This window comes from Octodon degus, unplaced genomic scaffold, assembly GCF_000260255.1.
Source record: "Octodon degus isolate 3935 unplaced genomic scaffold, OctDeg1.0 scaffold00174, whole genome shotgun sequence".
Taxonomy (NCBI): domain Eukaryota; kingdom Metazoa; phylum Chordata; class Mammalia; order Rodentia; family Octodontidae; genus Octodon; species Octodon degus.
The window spans coordinates 4391236-4410902 of NW_004524750.1; the positions used below are offsets into that span (position 1 = coordinate 4391236).

The 19667-nt window shown below is 42.3% G+C and overlaps 1 protein-coding gene across 2 annotated transcripts in view; it reads left to right on the forward strand.

The window, feature by feature from the left end:
- Positions 1–19667, forward strand: part of Nrxn1 (neurexin 1) — a 1036478-nt gene that overhangs the window by 353734 nt on the left and 663077 nt on the right. For both annotated transcript variants that reach the window (XM_023703554.1, XM_023703553.1), the window contains one exon: positions 16890–17328. In XM_023703554.1, the coding sequence (XP_023559322.1) occupies positions 16890–17328 (439 nt within the window). The remainder of the gene's footprint in view (positions 1–16889; positions 17329–19667) is intronic.

Sequence of the window (19667 nt, forward strand, 5' to 3'; positions counted from 1 at the left end):
TGGACACTATCTTGGTGTTGTGCGCCAACAGGAAGTGTTCTGCTGTGGGGCCATTAGACACTTTTTAAAATTTTATTTTCTCCTTAATTTAGTAGTAAATAATAAGAGAATCAGAAATCCACGAGTGCCTCACGGCATGAGTTGGTAACTAGGTACACGAAATGATCAGTTTACCACACAAGATGCGAAGGCTTTATGCTGAGTCCTTTGTTCTTTTGTTCACGACCCACCACAAGACTCTAGTTTATTATACAATTAAAATGCTACTTATCAGGAGCTAAAATGTATGTATTATATTCCATTCTTGTCCCACGGGTTGGCCAGTGTGGGGTACGACCCTGCAGTACAGGCACCAGTCTCCCTGCAGCGGGCGCCGGAGGCTGCAGCCTGCTGACTCTCCGGGGCCTGCGGGTTACTGAATGGACTTGGATGTAGCCACCAAGATTTTGTAAAATGAACACCTGAGTAGTGTCTCGTTTTACGCTTGCTTTGGAGACACTGGGCAGATGTTAGAGGTGAGCTGCAGTTCTGTACCTGTGTGATGGACTGAGAAGTTCAGTGCCTGGAATGTCAGTAATTGCAGTGGACACTGAATGTAGTATGTGCATACGTGCGTGTGTACATGTGTGTGCATGCACACATGTGTGTGCGTGTGTGCATGTGTGGGCCTTGAATTTTGACTTGTTCTCATAAAACTTCATGCTGGGGTCTTTATTCTTGGGGACAATTTGTGAATGTTAACTGCCTAGTGGAACTGACCGAGATAAAAGTAAGGTTCCAAAACTTGATCTTTGAGGGACGCGGTTTGCTTCTCTTAAGTGGCTGGGAGCAAGATACTGCCTTGCGTTTGGAGTGTGATTCTGCGACTTAGTGGGTTTGAAGTTCAGTCTTCTCATCTGTGAAGTGGGGCCGCCAGTTTTACCGTGTCCCGGCCGCGCAGCCCCACAGAGGTGTGCTTTAAGGAACATTGAGCTGAGAGGTCTGGGGCAGGGACTCGTTCTGGCCCCTGGGTCGCCATGAGGACTTAGCGAGCGAAGAGCTTGCAGTGTGGTCTGCTAAGCTGTGTGTTCGCTGTGACTATCCCTTGTTAGTGAATAGTGCACCCTGACAGCTACAGGTACACTCTGATTCTAGTTTTATTGCTATTAATGGCTTCCCCCCCAAAGTACTCCTAGCTACCGGCACTTGTGTTGATAAACACATCTCCATCAGATAATCCAGATTTTATTCTTTGATCCTAGAAAAAAGTTAAATCACAGTGCTACTGCATCAGGTCATTGTAAGCCTTGAGAAAAAAGGAAAATGATAATACTAATCCTATTCTTACTTAAATATTAATATTTTGTTCATCATGGACCTTTTACTGTTTTTAAATATCTAATTGAAATATTCTTTTTTCCTGTATTTTAGTGAAGGGCCTAAAGGGTGTTTGGGGTCTCACTAGTAGATTTGAGTAGTAGTGATTCTCCTGCTTACAGCCTCCCAAGTGCTGGGATTGTAGACACGTGCCATCATGCCCAGTCTCAAGTGCCGTCTCAGTGTGCCCGGCGGTGGGGCCGGCACAGCAGGCCACAGGATCGAGCCCTCAGCCCCTGCACCAGCTTGTATTTCTCATTTTGACCCACTGAGTTTATTCAGCATCCCCCTTCATATTTTGTACCCTAAATAAATACCTCACCCACTTCATCCCTATCTTGGTCCAGCAGTGTTGGATTTCGTCCATTATAGTGGAAAAGCAAAATGTCTCCAGCCTCTCTGTAGAAGACCCATCTGCAGTGTGTCCCTAACTACAGGAAGCTGTAGCAGCCATGTCTGACCACAGAGTAGTCGTGACGGGCTCTTAGAATACCATCCTACTGGAGCTACATCTCATTGTTTATTTTCTGGTAATAAGTTCACTTGAAAATCTTAGTTTCAGGAATTTTCAAAATTCAGAAAATGTTCTGTAGTCCCTTAAAAAGATGATTTGTTGATTTTGTTATGGGAATAATGCACAAAATAAGAGTGACATCAAAAGGGCTATGGTTGGCTGCAGGATGACCACAGGAACAGCAGAAAACCCAACATCTAGGTGAAAGAGAGTGGGACGGAACCTAAGACCTTTTTTTTCCTCTCCCAGTAGTGTCAGGAAAAATACATCTACTCAACTGTGCCACTTTAGGGGAGAAAGACCTAGTGATAAGGTGTGCCTTTACCTCACATAGTAAAGACATGGTGGCAGGGTGGGGACGTGTTCCCATGGCTGCCACTGATGAGGTACACTGCGAGTCATCCTGTAGCGTACAGCGTGGTGGGGAGCACGTGCTGAAAGGATCTTTATGAATTTGCAATCAGGTTAAATACAGACTTTTATCCAACTTGAGCACCTATCTGCTGTGTAGTTTAGATTTTAAATTCTCTGAGCTTTAGTATGAGAATGAAAATTCACTTCACAAGGCTGTGAAGTAAAAGTTCATATCACACAGCTTAACACGAGTGGGCCTGTGGAAGGTGCTGGGCCAGTGCTCAGGGCTGTTAATCCTCACATTAACAGGATGTGAGGCAACATGGCCTGGGGAGGCAGAGGCGAGCTGCGTCTGGTGAGCGTCCCCCAGACTGCTTGCTGAGGACGTGCTCAGAGCCAGAGCAGACGGAGCCCGCTGGCCGGGCCTTCCCTGATGACACCTGCCTGTGTACTTGGTAACCTTACAGGAGTCCAGGCTGGCGCTGGGTCAACATCTCCGGGCTGACGGGCACAGCCATGTCCACTTCTGAATAGGACAGGACGATGGCATGAAGAGGGAGCTGGGGGCTGCCAGCCGGGGTGCGGAGAGTGCCCGGAAGCCAGGAGCGGAGGAACCTGCCCTGAAGGAGGAGGAAGAGGCAGCAGCACTGACTTAAGACATCGCTCTTTGGGAGAGGAAGGGCTTGGCCCTGAGCTGGCCCAGGGCAGGGAGGCCAGGCTTCTGCAAGCCGTGAGGGTGACGCTCACGTCTCACGCAAAAATGGGATGGGAGGTCGCTGCCCTGCGTATCGCGTTGCTCGCAGACACTGACACTCTCATTGTGATTTTTCCACACTAGTGGTTAGTTTTTAAAGCCTCCTCCAATTTCTTCCTTTAATATCACTGAATGAATGAAACCAAAATCTTCAAAAGAATTTAGGACATTTTAGAGCCCAGATAATATGTTGAGAAATTTTTCTGCTCCCAAGACCTCAGAGAAAATGACTTTGTAGCCAGTGTCCATGCTGTGTCTAAGTACCTGGCCCAGTTGCTGCTGCCTAATGTAGGTCTGCACATCCTTCATCTATGGTACTCACCATCTAAAAATACTCACTTATCAATTGGTTCTTTATTGAAATGAAATACAATGATGTCTTTAAATGGATATCCAAAAGTTGAATACATGCAAGAAGTGACATGAGGATATTACAGTCTTTGAGGCTGCTGATCGAGATTTTTCCAGCAACCAAGAAAATGCAGCATGCTGTCCTCTAGGCGAGGGCTTCCCCGACTGCTTCTCTTAACCCTGTAAGCTTTACCCTTTCCATTGTTCCGCTACCTGGTCTACCTCAAAGGCGCATTCATTTAGTCTTGAAAGGAGAATCAGTTTTCCATGGATTTTGTGAGTTTGGCCTTTGTATTTCTACTTTAGTGAATTTTCCTTGGCAAAAGCTCTGCTCCTGCCTGGGAGCTGATTGAGCTTCCGCAGAGCCAATATGTTCCTCCGTTCTCCCATTTAGAGGCTGCCAGGAATTGCCTAACATGTGCCTTGAGAAATTCAGCTGCACATAAAACCCCATTCATTAAATAAACAGTTAACTAAGCAACCCCTGGCAAAAGGCACAACTCATCTGACGTCTAAAGCACTTGGGACCTTCCAAAGGAAGTAATTAAAGAATGCAGTAAGAAGAAATACCTCAGTTCTTAGCAGTTATAATTGAAAAATAACAGTTCCCAAACTGCAATCTGTGTACTTTTTAGGGTTTTTGAAGTTAAAAATGAAGACCAGTTATATATGCTCAGATTTTCAACAGACTCAGAACAGGCCCACTACTGGAAACTAACGAAAACCTCTATTTGTATCAGTCTGTTTTTCTCTCAACTTATGCTGTCATTTGGATGCCTATGACAATTTTATGTGACCAACATAGCAAGTGCTATTTACTTAACTGATGAAGTCTTTCAAAATATAGAGCTCATAACACAAAATACAGCTTTACACTTTGGAAGTACGTCTGTCAGCATGGACATGTGGGAACATCAGCTCCTCCTTGGGATTTTTTTTCTTTGCATAAGTGTAGTCACTTGTTTATGTAAATAATTGCATCTACAATTACGCACTTAAAATCTTAACATTCAAGAGCTCAGGCATTTGAAATCATAACTGGTACTCTTTCCTCAGTGCCCAGCATCAAGAGCTAGCCATAGGTAGGCATAACACCGGATAAGAGTGCAGCCTCAGCACCTCCTTGGATAGCGGAGGGGATGCCTCCGAGGGCATGCAGAAGTCGCCCGAGGCGTGCAAGGAGTCACGCAGCAGTGCGGTGACTCCGACGCGCGGGTGTTTGGACGTACCTATGAACGCAAACATAACGGTGGCGTTGCCTCCCCACCTCCTCACACCGCGGGCAGCCCGGCCTGCGGAGCCCTCCGTCCCAGGTACGCAGCCCCGTGGCCGCCCGCGGCTGCCCTGCGAGGGGCGGCTTCTGCATTCCTTTCTGGCTCAGAGATCAAGATGCGGATGAGCAGAGCAGGCAGCAGCCCAGAGAGGGCAGGAGCCGCACCCAGGGCAGTCCAGCGACGGGTAACGCTCCGCAGGCCTCGGGCGAGGAGGGTTAACAGAATCCTGGCCTCGTTATTGGTGTCCCACTTTGTAAAAACAAGCCAAAGAAAGAAACCAGCAAACTAAAGCCCCGCTCCAGCCCTGGGGGTGCACGCTTGGAGCCGTCTTGTCCACCCGCACGGAGTCTGAACTGCGCTGGCTCTGGCCTCGCCTCCTGCAGAGCGGCAGGACTGAGGACAGCCTGTGGCTCCCCAGCGCCCGCCTCCAGGGTGGCATGCCTGCTCCTGGTGTCCTGCGGCAGGAAGGCGACCCAGGGCTGTGTGGGTGGGCAGGGCGCGCACACTTACAGTTACCTGCAGGCTTTCCCCTTCCGTACCTCTGTCTGTGGTTGTATATTTGTTCTCAGTTAATGAAGTATTTTTCAAGCACGAAAAAGATTCTCTGATAAATTAGAATAAAAATTATGTTTCTTTGTGAGTGATAACTTTCCCAAAAAATATAACTAGAATACAGTTCCAAGAAAGACATGATTCCCTTTTTTCCATTCAGAAGTCACTTTAAATGAATTTATATCACTAGCTATGTGTGAGAAGGCTATTATCAGAATGCCTTCACAAGTTTTATTGCATTTTTGTCATATCCATTTAGAAAACAAATACCTCTGTATAAAGCAGCCTGCAGATATTAATGGAAATGGCTTAACATATTATGGCATATTATGAAGCTATGAAATGGCACTGAGCCATTAGCAAAAAGCATCTAGAGACCTGGGTAGACTCTTCATGACAGAATCCTGTAAGTGTAAGTATTTAATATGAGGCAAACCTGACAAATTAATGGAGGGAAGACTTTCTCAAAATTTGTCCAAATTAAAATAAGTGGCCACTGTGGGCCATCAGTTCGAATGCTCAGCCTTAGCAGAAGACAGAGCATATTCAAACAGATTAAGCAGCCATACATGCACACATGTAATCAAGAAATAAACATTTGACATGAAAATATTGCATCTATGCTCTGCCTTGGGGAAAGCTCTCTCGGCTTAAAAGCGATGGACATAAAAAACACTTCTTTCAGAAGTCAGCATCGTGTGGAACTCCCAAAACTACAGTCGCTGTCATCCCCATCCACAGGGAAGAGAGGCTTTCTAGGGTTGGTAGCTGAAACTTGTGTGCATCCGTGCGCGTGTATATATACATGTACACCCTAAATACAGCTACATAAAATAAATTATCTATTTTATATTTAATAATGACAAACTCCTTTTTTATAATTTTAGTGAGAAAGAAGCAGTGAGAGTTTCAAAACAGGTTAGTAGTACAGTTAAAATAATTAATGCATTGCATATTGTTGTCTTCATAGTAGTTATCCATAGTACAAGATGACATGATATCTTGTCTAAACACTATTAGTTCAAAACTTTCTTTTCATTGGACTAAGAGAAAGTAGCTGTATATCTCTGGTATTTTGTATATACATATATATATATATTTTTTTCCACTTCAAATGTCCTTCATTTATATCCCCCTTTTTGTTTAGTTTTGTCAAAGATGGGTATTCCATTGCCATTTAAATATGGTAGGTGTGTGAATTCAGCAAAATATTCCAATATAGTCCAGTAGTCCATAATAGTAATGGGTTATCCACAGGTCTGGCAATGTCAGAAGTTGTTGACTTGAACCTTTTACAGCTCAGTATATTAATATGGCTTTACTTTTTGTACTTTGTTTTTAAACTTTTCTGCTGGATGTTTAAGACCAAAATAAAGCAAGACCTATCTAACAAGAACTGTAACTTTGGTATCTGACAATGTCAGTCAGATCCCCTCAGGATTTACCCTGAACCCTGTATCACAGTTTGTAGATCCTTTGTCAGTGTCAGCCGTGTGGATGAGTCTCGGCCATTGCTTAACCAGTTTGCTCTCTGTGAAAGCCTGAGGGAATGTTTTCTCTCCATGTGACTCTCCTTAGGCACCCTCTACATCATCAGTCACTTTCCTCTGTGGCCCGACAAGCTTCTTGATCAGAAAATTTGGGACACTACTGAGTTACAGGATGTAATAATGACTAACTCCTAACACAAAATGTAAAATTAGGTGGCATTCAGTTCATGAGGTGGGGTATGCAAAAATAATATTTATTGACTAGTCTAGACATGACAAGTGATATCACTAATTTGTTATTCTAAGTTCAAAGATGCTATTATTATTCTTGGTTCATTGGAAGATATACTCTCTCAAAATCATAATAGTGGTGACCTGTTCCTCGCTGAGATTGGCAGAAGATTAAAGAGGATTTGGACAGAGCAGCATGCACTGCCCTTTGTATCAGCACCCACTAGCTTGCGATAGCTTTAAATCCCCACTTACAGAGTACCAAATTCTGCAAGATCATCTTCATCCCTTTCAAAATAACACTAAACATTTCAATTTATTGTTTCTGGGCAACTTTTTCATTATCTTCCTAAGCACCATGTGCAGAGGAGAACACCTGCAAGTTATTTATCTTTCCCTGCAGCATTTTCATTGTCCTAACTGAGCAACAGCTTATTGTGAAGCTTTAAGCTTAAAGATGCCCTTCCATGAAGCTGAGCTCTTTCCCAGTACCTCGCTGCTGCTGACCGGGCTGCCCTTCATGTGCACCTGCTCCTGAGCCCTTAGGCCCCAGCTGGTGATGGACGGGGTTCACTGGGTTTCAACTTTGTTCACCAGAAAACCAAAAAAAGGAAAAGACTGTCTTGAGATCTGGAATACTTTTCTGAACAGAGACTGATGCCAAGCTGTCTAACTCCTTTAATTTTCTGAAAAAAGAGTATTGATCACATTTTCTGTTTGCATAAAAAATCCATCGGGGTTCAATGCCCGGTGTGCTGTGCCGGGCCTGACCCTGGGGCACTCTGAGATAGTGATTGAGATTGGGCATGGTGGCACACACTTGTAATCCCAGCGCTTGGGAGGCTGAAAACAGGAGCATCACTACAAGTCCGATCTGTGTGGTGAGACTCTGTTGACCATGTACTAAATACATTAAAAAGAAAAAAATCTACCCAACCTCACATTACAGGAATTTGTCCTTCATTTTCTAGTATTTCCAAAAGACATACTAGAACCACAAATAAGAGATATGTAGATGTCACTATATTCTAGAACTGAAGTTTTGATTTGTTTGCTTAGTTTTGTTGCTGCCTCTAAAATCTTCCTTAAATTGAACTGTTAATCCAGGGGCAATTCACTTCTAATCTCAGTGGCTTTTATTAGGTGACTCTAATTCTTATCTAAATGCCTTCAGGCAGTTTATTGCATGACAGTAAAAATAGAGATGGAGGGTGTTTTTCCCCTTATTGTATAAATAGAATACATTTGGATTTTATTTGTTTGTTTGTTTGTTTATGGTACTGGGGATTGAACTCAGAACCCTATGCTTGCCAGGCAATAAATAGGATATATTTGGTAGGGCTTAATTAGAATTAGAAAAAGTTTTTCTCAACATTGTATAAAATTTTTTTTTTCTCTGCAAGTTTTAAGTGATTTTTGGTTTTACCTTTAGTGTCATGTAGCTTTAGTGAGAAATGATGCTTTTGTTTGGTCAAGCAATGGCCATAACTCATCCACATGACTGACACTGATAAAGGATCTACAAAGTGCAGTACGGGGTTTCAGGGTAAGTCCTGAGGAGACTTGACTGATCATGTCAGACACAAAAGTTACATGTTTTGTTATATAGGTCTTGCTTTATCTTGGTCTTAACCATCCAGCAGAAAGATGTAGAAATGAGGTATGAAAAGTGAAGCCACGTTAATATGCTGAGCTGTGGAGGGCTCACGTCATCAGATTTAGACATTGCCAGTCCTGTGGATAACTATTGTGGAGCACTGGACTATATTGGAATATTTTGCTGAATTCATGTACCTACAATATTTGGAGGGCAATGGAATACCCATCTCTGACAAAACTGAACAAAAAAAGGTGATATAAATGAGGGCAATTTTGTATCTATATATACAAAATAATTAGCATAGATATGTAGCTACTTTCTCTTAATTCAGTAGGAAGAAAGATCTGTACTAATAGTGACTGGACAGGATATCATATCTGCATCTAGTGCTATGAATGACTACTACAAAGACAACAATATGCAGTGTATTAATTGTTGTAAGTCTCCTACAACCTATTTTGAAGCTATCACATTACAAATTTTTCTCAATAAAATTAAAAAAAGAGAAATGATGCTTTTGTCATCTGTTTTTACATTTCTAGTTTTATGTTGGATTGGAAAGTGTGACATATTTAGTTGAAAATTTCATCTGCCCATGGTCTCTGGATGCAGTTAGCTTAAAAGAAAAAGGGCAGCCTTCCCTTCTTAAAAACATCCCCTTGTCCTTTCAACCTTTTATGTGTCACGCCTTGAGGTTGAATTGCCTCTGTCCTCGGTGCTGCTGCTCAGAATGCATTAGGACACTGTTTGGGTCATCCCTTTCCTACTGCCCCTCCCTGTCACCGCCCCTACCCTGGCTCCACAGACACTTGCTGTCCTGATGAGGACATCTGAGCTGTGACAGTCCCAGGAAAGCCGGAGCACTGCCAGCTCCTCAGTCAGTGAAGGCCAGCAGGCACTGTTTCGGGTTCTGTCTGACTAGAAGCGCACTGGGAAAATCACAAGTGCTATTCTGTATTTGTATTTCATTATGTATATGTTATTTACTTACCTACCTATGGAACATTTCACCAATGTAATAATATATGTGTATCTTTTATGGATAGCAATGACATTGGCTTTGAGATATGACCTAGAATCAAATTTATATCTGGTAATGCACAAGCACATTGGGTGTTCCTGACCGCACATGGGTTCTGTGCTGTCAGTATATATCAATAACAAACATTTAAGGGAAACCAAACTCCTCTACTCTTAGGGACCATGTTCTCCTGGACTGGACATGAGCACAAGGCCTGACCAGTCTTGGGCTGGCCTGCCTTTCTTTCTTTCTTTCTTTCTTTCTTTCTTTCTTTCTTTCTTTCTTTCTTTCTTTCATCTTATATTTATTTATGAATTTGGTGCATGGTCTTGCTATGCATCTTGGACTGGTAGTGATCCTCCTGTCTTAGTCTCTCCAGTGTTGGGATTATAGGTGCCCACCATCATGCCTGGTCTTGGCGGCCGGTTCAGCATGCCCAGGGCAAGGCCGGCGCAGCAGGCAGTACTGGGTATCAGACCCAGGTCCTTGTGCTTGCCAGGCAGGCACTTAAACCACTGAGCTATGTCCCCAGCTCCAGTCTTGTACTTTCTTAAACACTTTGACTTAGTATAGGCTGCACAAAGGCTTGTCTAAATGGAGTATGAAAGCTATATAATAATTTTAAAATAAAAACTTAATCATTTGAAGGTTGAAATTTATAATATCTTTTATTTCTTGTTGTGCTTAGGTCACCCAAAACAAATGCAGTGTATTTGCTCCTTGGGTCAACTGTGCCCTTTTTGCATGCCGGCTATCTTCTGGTTGTATTTGGAGGCAAAGGCACTGCTGCAAGGAGGTGATGCCTGGAAAGATCACAAATAGAAGAAAAAGAAAATCGAGCCATTTGAAAGGAACATTATCACTTGATCTTAATGAAATACCAAGAGCATTTAACATAAAAAAATGAAAACTATTGCAAGTCTCTAAATAGTTATTCTGTCCTGTAAACCCTTTTTTTAATGATGTCTAGTTAAATCCTAGATGACATATTTGTGGAATGACTCCATTATCATCCTAGAACTGGAGCAACTGCCCCTCTTAGATGGTGTGAGGAGGCATTTAGCTGATAGGCATGTGATAACTTCCTCTGCTTAGTTGTAGTGCTTGGCTCATTGAAAGGTACTTTACTCAGGGCAAATGGAAAGAGCACCAGTATTTGTCTTATGCTGGGTGTAATTCCAAGCACGCCGTCCTGTTGCTTTGCGGCAAGTGGTTGCTTGTGAATCTGCCTAGCTGCTGTATCGAAAACAGAGAGATATTTCCTCCTGAAACAAAGTTTGAAGTTAACATCGTTAGATATTCAAAGAGTACTAATCTTGGCGAAAGACATTTAATAGTCCTGGATCTGTGTATTTTTATTTTATTTTTCCTTGTGAAGTTAGTACTTATTTTTTTCTCTGTATTTTAAGAAGGATAAAAACAAAAAGAATAGAACAAAGACAAATCAAAGCAATATAAAACAATAAACATGGTACAGAATTATAAAACAAGAATAGAAAATTAACAATGGTTGTTACATTGCATATTGTTGTCCTTAAATTTGTTGTTCAGATTATCAGAGATAGGCATTCAAGCTTGATCAAACAAACATTAACTCTTCCTTTCAATAAACCTTATTTTTTTCCTTGTCCTTTTTATTTTTAATTTTTAAATTTATTTTAAAGAGAGTACAAAATAATAGATAAGACATTAGAGATGATACACATTAAAAAAATAGGATGAAAATTATTCAACCATGGCTGCTGTATTGCATATTGCATATTTGTCAGTTTAGTAGAATACTGTTACCTATTTTCTAGGATGCTTATGAGAAATATACACATTAATGATAAAACCTCTTTTGACAGGGCCTTACAGTAAATAACTGTAAATCCATGTGTGTGTGTGTGTGTGTGTGTGTGTGTGTGTGTGTGTGTGTGTGTGTGTGTGTGACCAGGGATCAAATTCAGGACCTTGTGCTTGCCAGGCAGGCCTTTATGCCACTGAGCTCTATTCCCAGCCATGTAGCTGATAAATCTTAACTGATTGGGGCTGGTGAGATGGCTCAGTGGTCTGAAGCACCTACTTGGAACAGGCTTAGCAAAGCACAGGGACCACAGTTCAATCCCCCAGCACCACATGCCAGCTGGCCAGGCCCCCTGGTGGGCTGAGCTGGCCACACACACAAATAAATAAAATAAAATTTAAAAAAAAAAATCTTAACTGATTGTTAAGAGCAGTAATCTTAAGGGTGCGGTGGTTGGGGCAGTGATGGCTATTTTGTGGTTACATGAGGGACCGGGACTTCCAGAATGGGCAGCACACTGTGTGCCTGTATCTTCAGGCCTCGGCACTTTAGAGAGGCAGTCTGGAGCGGCCATGAGGCTGCAGTGCAGATGTCAGGCTGAGAAAGGCATTTCCAGCCTGCGAAGTCCCTGTGGCCCACCCTGCTCAGCTGCATGCCTCATCCACTCTTATTCTTGAAACAATTGCAACTGCATCGTGCGATCCCATTAATTCCATGATAATTTAGTAGTGTTCAGTGTTATATATTTAATGTTATTCAATGATGATAGTGTTATGTTTCATAAGTATATTGCCATAAGTTACCATTATTTACTTGAGTACTTACTCTGTTCCAGACTTCTCATTCTTAACAGTTTAACTGAAATACAATTTGCTATTTCCAGTAATCCTGATATGGCAGATACCATTATCTCATTTTACAGAAAATAATACCAGGCTCCCGCAAGGGCTGGCCTTGCCCAAGGCTGTAGGCAGGCAAGCCAGTGATGTGGAATCCTTTCTGCAATCTGATTTGAGAAGCAGATGCTTAGCCTTAACCTTGTCATTCTGAAGTAGGCAATAGGAAACACTGAGATGAGCCGTGCCTGTGCCTTCCAGGCTTGGCCTACCAGGCACATATCTGCTTGACTCTACAGCCCTTGTTTGTCCCAGCATTTCACAGATTGTCACTGTGAGGCCATGGGACTCTTGATCGGTGCAGATTAGTTCAAGAATCTCATTAACATGTCTACATTGATGCACATCTTTATTTTTGACAAGTCATTATTGGAGTTGTCAGTGTTTTCCCACCAGAACATTTATTTCCATACTCCTAGTCCCTGTGGGAATGGCCTCATCCATCAGCCACCACCGGTACCTACCTGGGAGACGTAACCTCGGGCTTGTCCATGAACCTTAAGATGCAGCGAACTTTTTCTCTTCTACCGGATTAGCCTTTCAGTATATCTCAAAATAGAGAACAGTAATCTGGCATCAAAACCAAAGCCAGAAGAAGTCATCACAAGAGAAATGATAGAAGTTGTGCTTTGCCTTAGCCCCAAATTACACGGTCTAACAGAAACAGCAAGTTGAGGAATTCAGAGATGAGGCATGACTCCTTTCTAGATGTCACGCTTAAAACTTGGGAAGCTGAGACCTACAGAGCTCAGACAGCTTGGCCCTGGGAGGAGCACGCAGGTTAAACCAAGTTTATATCGCACAGTCAAATTTATAGTGTCTACCTTGTTTGCTTCCCCTGTATTGCCCCGTTTTCAGGGTTATTACTAAGGTAACTATCACATCCCAGTATCTACTTCAAGTGGATTGTCTAGGAATATAGAAAGATGAACAAGCTACTCTTTTTCGTTTCAGCTTTGTTTTGTTTAAAATGTTACTTTTTAGTCCATGTTTACAGTGCATAGTGATCATATTATTGTGGGGAGCTGGGGTGTGCTCACAGCATCATGATTCTGTTTGTGTCTGCCACTGCCCGCCCCGGGCCTTCCGTCTCTTGCACGCCTTCCCACTGGCCAAAAGGTATGTTTAATCAATGCTTTTCATCACCTTTGGGCCCCCTCCCTTACCTGCTCTCCATCTCTTGATCCCTTTCTATTTGAAAAGGACCTCCTTACTTCCTGCTACCAGTGTTACTCTTGATTCTTGCACATGGCAGTCAGGGGATGCTTTTTTTTTTTTCTAAACTCTTAACAAACATTGAAAGAAAAGGAGAAGATCTTTGTGACAATGTGTTGAAATTACATGGCAGTTGAAATCAAACATGCAACAAAGCATAATCAACAAAAAGATGGAAAGCATGCTTTATGTCTCTATCTTTTTGAGACTAATGACAGAAATCCATGAAATGGGGAGGTAAAACTCAACACTTTGTATTGCTTTTTTAAAAAAAAAAGCAATATCCCCCATAATCTTAGTTCTATAAATACAATCTGTGTACAATAATATCACCAATGACATATATAGATAGATAGAATATATATATTCTAGTGAAACTTAAATTATATTTTTCTACATTACTATGAACAGTTGTAAAGAGTCACATGATTGAATGTGACAGTGCTTCAGAGTAAAGCAAGAATAGCTTATAATTGAACTCTAAGAAGAGCAGAGATGCTTATAGCTACTCGTGGTTCTCACTGAACTAGATTCAGGTCATTTTAAGAATAAGTCTAACTTTAGAAAAGTAGAGTAATTATGAAGTCTGAGTCAAATGTAATAGTAGTTTAAATTGGAGAGCTGTGAATCTGTCTATCCAAAATTATTTTCTATTTTGTAGAGCAGACTTTTGAGGAATATAAAATGATGAGAAACAACTTACACTGTTCCCCTTAAGACAGTTTTTCTTGGAAGACAATTCCACCTATGGAGAGTTTTAACTCTCAGATTGTTTTACTTTGAAAACAATTTACACCAAGATGAATCGGAACGTAGGTCAGCCTGTCATTTATGAACTGGGTATGAACAAACATTTGCACATTTTCCTGGCAAAATAGAGCAGAAATAGTATTAGGCTGTGAGATTGCCCCACAAGACAATGATATGCTGTATTTTCACTGTGTCTAAATTACTGTTCTTGAAAAGAAATACATATCATCAGATACCTAGATTTAAAAGTGTGAATGAAGAATTTTATTCACCTTTTAGTAAATATCTTCTGAGTGTGTACCTGTGTGAGGCACTGATCTTGGTGCTGGAAGATAGAGATCAACTCTCCTGCTTCTATAGAAGAGACTCTGGTGGACATTCTTGTGTGCAAGAGAGGGAGGGGATTAAGGAATTACATGGCCAACCCAAATAGTAGTAAGGCAGGAATTATACCAGCTTTCTGAATCTCCATGTCTCCAGGACCTCCGATGCATTTGTAAGGTTTTTAAAATCTCTCACTGATATCTTTGCTCACAATTGTACTAACCCCACATCCTTCCACTTTGTGATTGCTTCTGTCAGATTCATGGAACTGTACACACGTGTATCCATATGCCCACCTTATCATGTCAGAAAACCCCAGGTATGAAGGCAGTCCAGTTTCATGGGGGACATGGACCAATGGAAAGATCACCTTTCGGGTTAGAAAATATTAATTCCCAACCTATATAGATGTCCACACTACTTTCAAGTATTAAAATGTAAGCTGTCAGAAAGTAAAATTAGAAGAATTGACAATGACAGCATGAAATTCATGTCTGAGAGCTTCTAAAACTTGGAAAATCACCAGTGAGAAGCATTTTCTCCAGTTATAAAATCTCCCAAGAAAGACAATCGAAAGTCTACTTTCCTAAGACTTAACAGATCTTTCTGTTTTCAAGACAGTATTCTTAAGAATTAATTTGTAATTCCCTTTTTGTTGTGGCTTAAGTTCATTTTTCTCTTCTTTTGTTGTCAGTAGGTGCACATTAAGTCATTGTCATATTTACTCAAAGAATAAGGGATAACTTGCTCCATAGAATAATCCTGCTTTAAGGTGAAGGGAAGCGGGATTGGCAGGCTCAGCGTGGACGGACATGACTTCTTTATGTGCTGAGAATGAAGTATAAAAATCGATTGTATGTGTGGGCTTAATTTCTAAACATTGACGTGTAATGGATGGCAGGAGAATTTAAATCTCTGTTAGATTTTGATAAAGAGCTAACGACGTGTGTTACCATGTCTGTTTATATGCTCGGCCTGTCCCAGGCCGCAGAATGCAGCAGCTGGCGCTGGATCTGTTCGCTGCGCGGAGGCTTTCTCACGTGCACCACTCGCCTGTTTAATCGTTCCCGTCGTCTCCTGAAGCACTGTTTACTCTTGAGGAAAACAAACAAGCTTTAGGGGATCATACTTTATGAAACTGGAAGCCTGGAATTTAAGCTCAAGGAGTCTAGCACCAGCGCTTGCCCCCTCAATCACGGAAAAATAGGCGCCTGCTGACGAATGACGTCCAGGAGCCACCAGCCCGAGCCACCCGCCCGCGTAGCTCTTGCTTCGGTTGCGGGCTTGCGCGCTGGCGGACTCGGGTGACATCGACGGCCCGCCAGTCAGATTCAGGCAGTCCTATTTTTCTTGTTGTGTGAATATATTTTGTGTGTGAATAAGTGCGTTTTGAATCTGGACATACTGACTCGGGTGAAATCTTTGGGTCCTACTCGAAAGAAATAATTAACTCACCCTTAAGTCAGTATGGGTAAAGTTGTAAAAAATGCAACTGTCTACTGTATGCATTTTGTAGAGAAAAGACGTAACTGTCCTTTTGTACTACACTGAAATAATTGTGGACTTATTGCACGTGCATAGAGTGAGGCGTGATATCGAGAGGCCTGCGGGTGACTAAGCAGCGTGTGGAGGGAGCTCGCGAGCTGCGGGACTTTCGGCGCAGCCCGCTCTGTCGCGCCACGCGAGGTGGGGGAGGCCCTGGGAGCGCGGGCGCGCAGAGCCACCTGCTCGTTTGCAAAATGTAGTAGTAAAATGAAGCACCAGGAGCAGGAATGAATTCGCAGCCAACACGGTGTTCCTCATGTGGTGATTCACATGACTAGATTCAATTAGTCATCAATGTGGACCAGGGCAAGAGGGAGCTCCTGCCTGGGATTACGTTTTATACGGATTCACTGAGAGACTGCAGGCTGCTTCTCCATGAGCTTGTCCTGCATTTTCTAAAGGAAGTGAGTGCAGAGAATCCAGAGACTAGGAAGAGAGCTTACGCTTAGGGGACCGGGGGTGGGAACACCGCTTTCGAGTTCTTCCGTGATGGAAAAACTGAACGACCTCAGAATTTATATTTAATCCTCATAGTATAACATCCAACTAATGGACCAATAGCTTTTACGGATTCGAGTATTCAGATACTAATTTAGACATGCTCATAAAATATCTATATAGGTTTATTTAAATAGTTGAATTCAAAACAGGCTCTGTGTGTATGCACACCTACATGAGTGTTGTTTGAATCAGATTGTTTTGGTATGGTTACGGTTCAATGAATTGCTATTTAATTTTGTTTACAAAAGCTTTATACAACAGAATTGAATAATGTTTTGTGCTTTGTGTCATCAGCTTGCAAGTTACACAACTGATATCAAGTTGCACGTCCTACAATGCAGAATCTATTTTCTTACTTCTATTCTCTGCCCACAGGTTGTCTATAAAAATAATGATGTGAGACTGGAATTATCACGCCTCGCCAAGCAAGGTGATCCCAAGATGAAGATCCACGGAGTGGTGGCGTTTAAATGTGAAAATGTGGCAACTTTAGACCCAATCACCTTTGAAACCCCAGAGTCTTTCATCTCCTTGCCAAAATGGAACGCAAAGAAAACAGGCTCCATATCATTTGACTTCCGTACAACCGAGCCGAACGGCCTGATCTTATTTAGCCACGGCAAGCCAAGACATCAAAAGGATGCCAAGCACCCACAGATGATAAAGGTGGACTTCTTCGCTATCGAGATGCTGGATGGTCACCTCTACCTCCTCCTGGACATGGGGTCAGGTACCATCAAAATAAAAGCCCTGCAGAAGAAGGTGAATGATGGGGAATGGTACCACGTGGACTTCCAGAGAGATGGACGGTCAGGTAATTAATCACTTTTCTGTGTTGTTTACCTGCTGTACTGTCTTTTTAAAATATCTATCTCAAGGACTTTTTATTTTCTAAGAAGTAAATAAATAATATTGAAGCCGAAAAACTACAAATGATACAGAGTTTCACTAAAGAAAATAATATGAGTTTTACAGTATTTGTTGTATTACACAGTGTTGTCTTCAAATTAGTTGATCATATTACCAGATATATGTATGCAAAACTGGAAAAAGTGGAAAAAATATAAGAAACTATGAAGAAGGGGCCAGGGATATAGCTCAGTAGCACACGCGACTGCCTAGCAAGTGTAAGGTCCTGAGTTTGATTCCTGGTAGAAAGATAGATAGATAGATAGATAGATAGATAGACAGATAAATAAAAAGAAAGAAAAAGAATTGGAAAAAGAAGACAAAAAAATTAAGGATCACCTGCTCTTGCCACAGAGCAGAAGAGGCACACGGCAGGGGTCCAGCCACCTTGCTTACATACATAGATCTATCTTTCTCCCACTCCCTCTCCCGTCCTTCTCCTCAACTCAGTAATTCCTCCCTTCATCTTGCATTCCTACAAGTTAAAACCAAGACAGAGTAAAGATTTCCTGCATTTCACTTTTAGGGTAAAGAAAATCCTGCTATTTCTGTCCCATATCATGTAAAAGTCTGAAAGCTAATTAATCATCATAAGTGAGCATCAAAGCCCACATGTTCAGCTGGATTCCAGAACAGCTCCTTGAGCAAACATCCACTGGCTGATCAGCTGCCAAATCTTGCGAGAGATTTGATCTTGAAATCGCAAGTGAGAATCTTCATGGTTGCTACATCCTCAGCCATCTCTTTCGTTGCTTGCTAGTACTTCAAGTGGCAGCTGTAAAACATGAGCCCTAGTAGAGGGATCCGCATGTGCAGTTCTTAGGTCCACGTGGTGTACTTTAACCCCAGGAGGATCTGTGGTATTGAAGCCTCTTTAATCAATGAAGTAACAGCTGAAGCTCTGTTGCCTTCCCAAGGCAAGGTCCTAACGGCAGGCACTTCCCCTCTAGGGGGAGGACGAGACGGTGCAGGGAAGATTTCCCTGAAGAAGTTACATTTACACTGAAACCTGCGACTTGCTAAGGGGGATGAGAGTAGGAGGGCTGAAGGAAAAATATCATACAGATAGTACAGGGAAAGGAAATGACATTTGTGAGGATCTGGAAATAACAGGGCAAGATAGGGAGAGGCAGAGGGAAGTAGAGAAGACAAAGGGAAAGCTCTGTTAAAGATATACAGTCTAAGCGCCTGCCTGGCAAGCACGAGGACCCAAGTTCGATCCCTGGTGCCACATGCCATGCTGGTCCCAGGACCCTGGGTGCACCACAATAGCCACCAAAACCAGGTATGGTGGTGCACACCTGCAATCCCCGCGCTGGGAAGGCTGACACAGGAGGATCCCTGTGAGTCCTAGCTGTGTAGTGAGACCCTGTACCAAATAAATAAATAAATAAATAAATAAATAAATAGATTTTAAAAAAATTTAAAAAGGTATACAGCTATGGATCATTATTTAGTATCTTTACTCGACTTTCCTCCATCATTCATAAACCAAATTATCTTCTAAAATGGAAGATACCTGGGTTCAGCCCTCTGCTAAGCCACACTCCTCCTGTCTTTTTCCCACTCGCTTATTTGCTTAAATGGAATACCCTATGTGAGATTCTCTACTAAAAACAATGTAAAGTTGGCTGAGGCACATTATTATGAGCTTGTTTTTCTTCATATGTAGCACAGTAATTAATAAAGGCCCATGTCAGACCCAATGAAGGAGACTCGGCAATGACAGGCCTGAAGGTTCGATGTTTTCATAAAACTTTCCAGGTGACGCTGACAGTTCATCCAGCGTGGGGCTGCAGACCACGAGGCACCGCGTTCTGATCACTGAGTGCTCCAGGGATGCGCCCAGGTCTTGGGCTGTGCTGCCCCACCACCCTCTGGGGCTCTCGTGACCCCGTTTACGTCCTGTCTCTTCTGCGGTGGAAGTGTTTTCTGTTTTCCAGTTATTTGTGTTTTCATCCTCTGTTTATTAATCAAGAAGCTATTTTTTGAAATAGCTTTCTCATGAAATAAGGCAAAGAATTGGAAAATCGGAAGATGAGAAGGTTGCTGGAGGTGAAGGTAGAGGCAGAGGAAGGCGAGAAGCCGCTGCTCGTGAAGCTCAGATGTCTTAGAAATTCTGTTGCTCCTTCATTTCTTCCTGCAGATTTGGTCTCCCTGAATTTTCTCATCCTAAAGCTTCTAAGGACTTCTTCTGACTTAAGCGAAGAAGCAATCACTAATCAGGACTCCCAGATATAATAC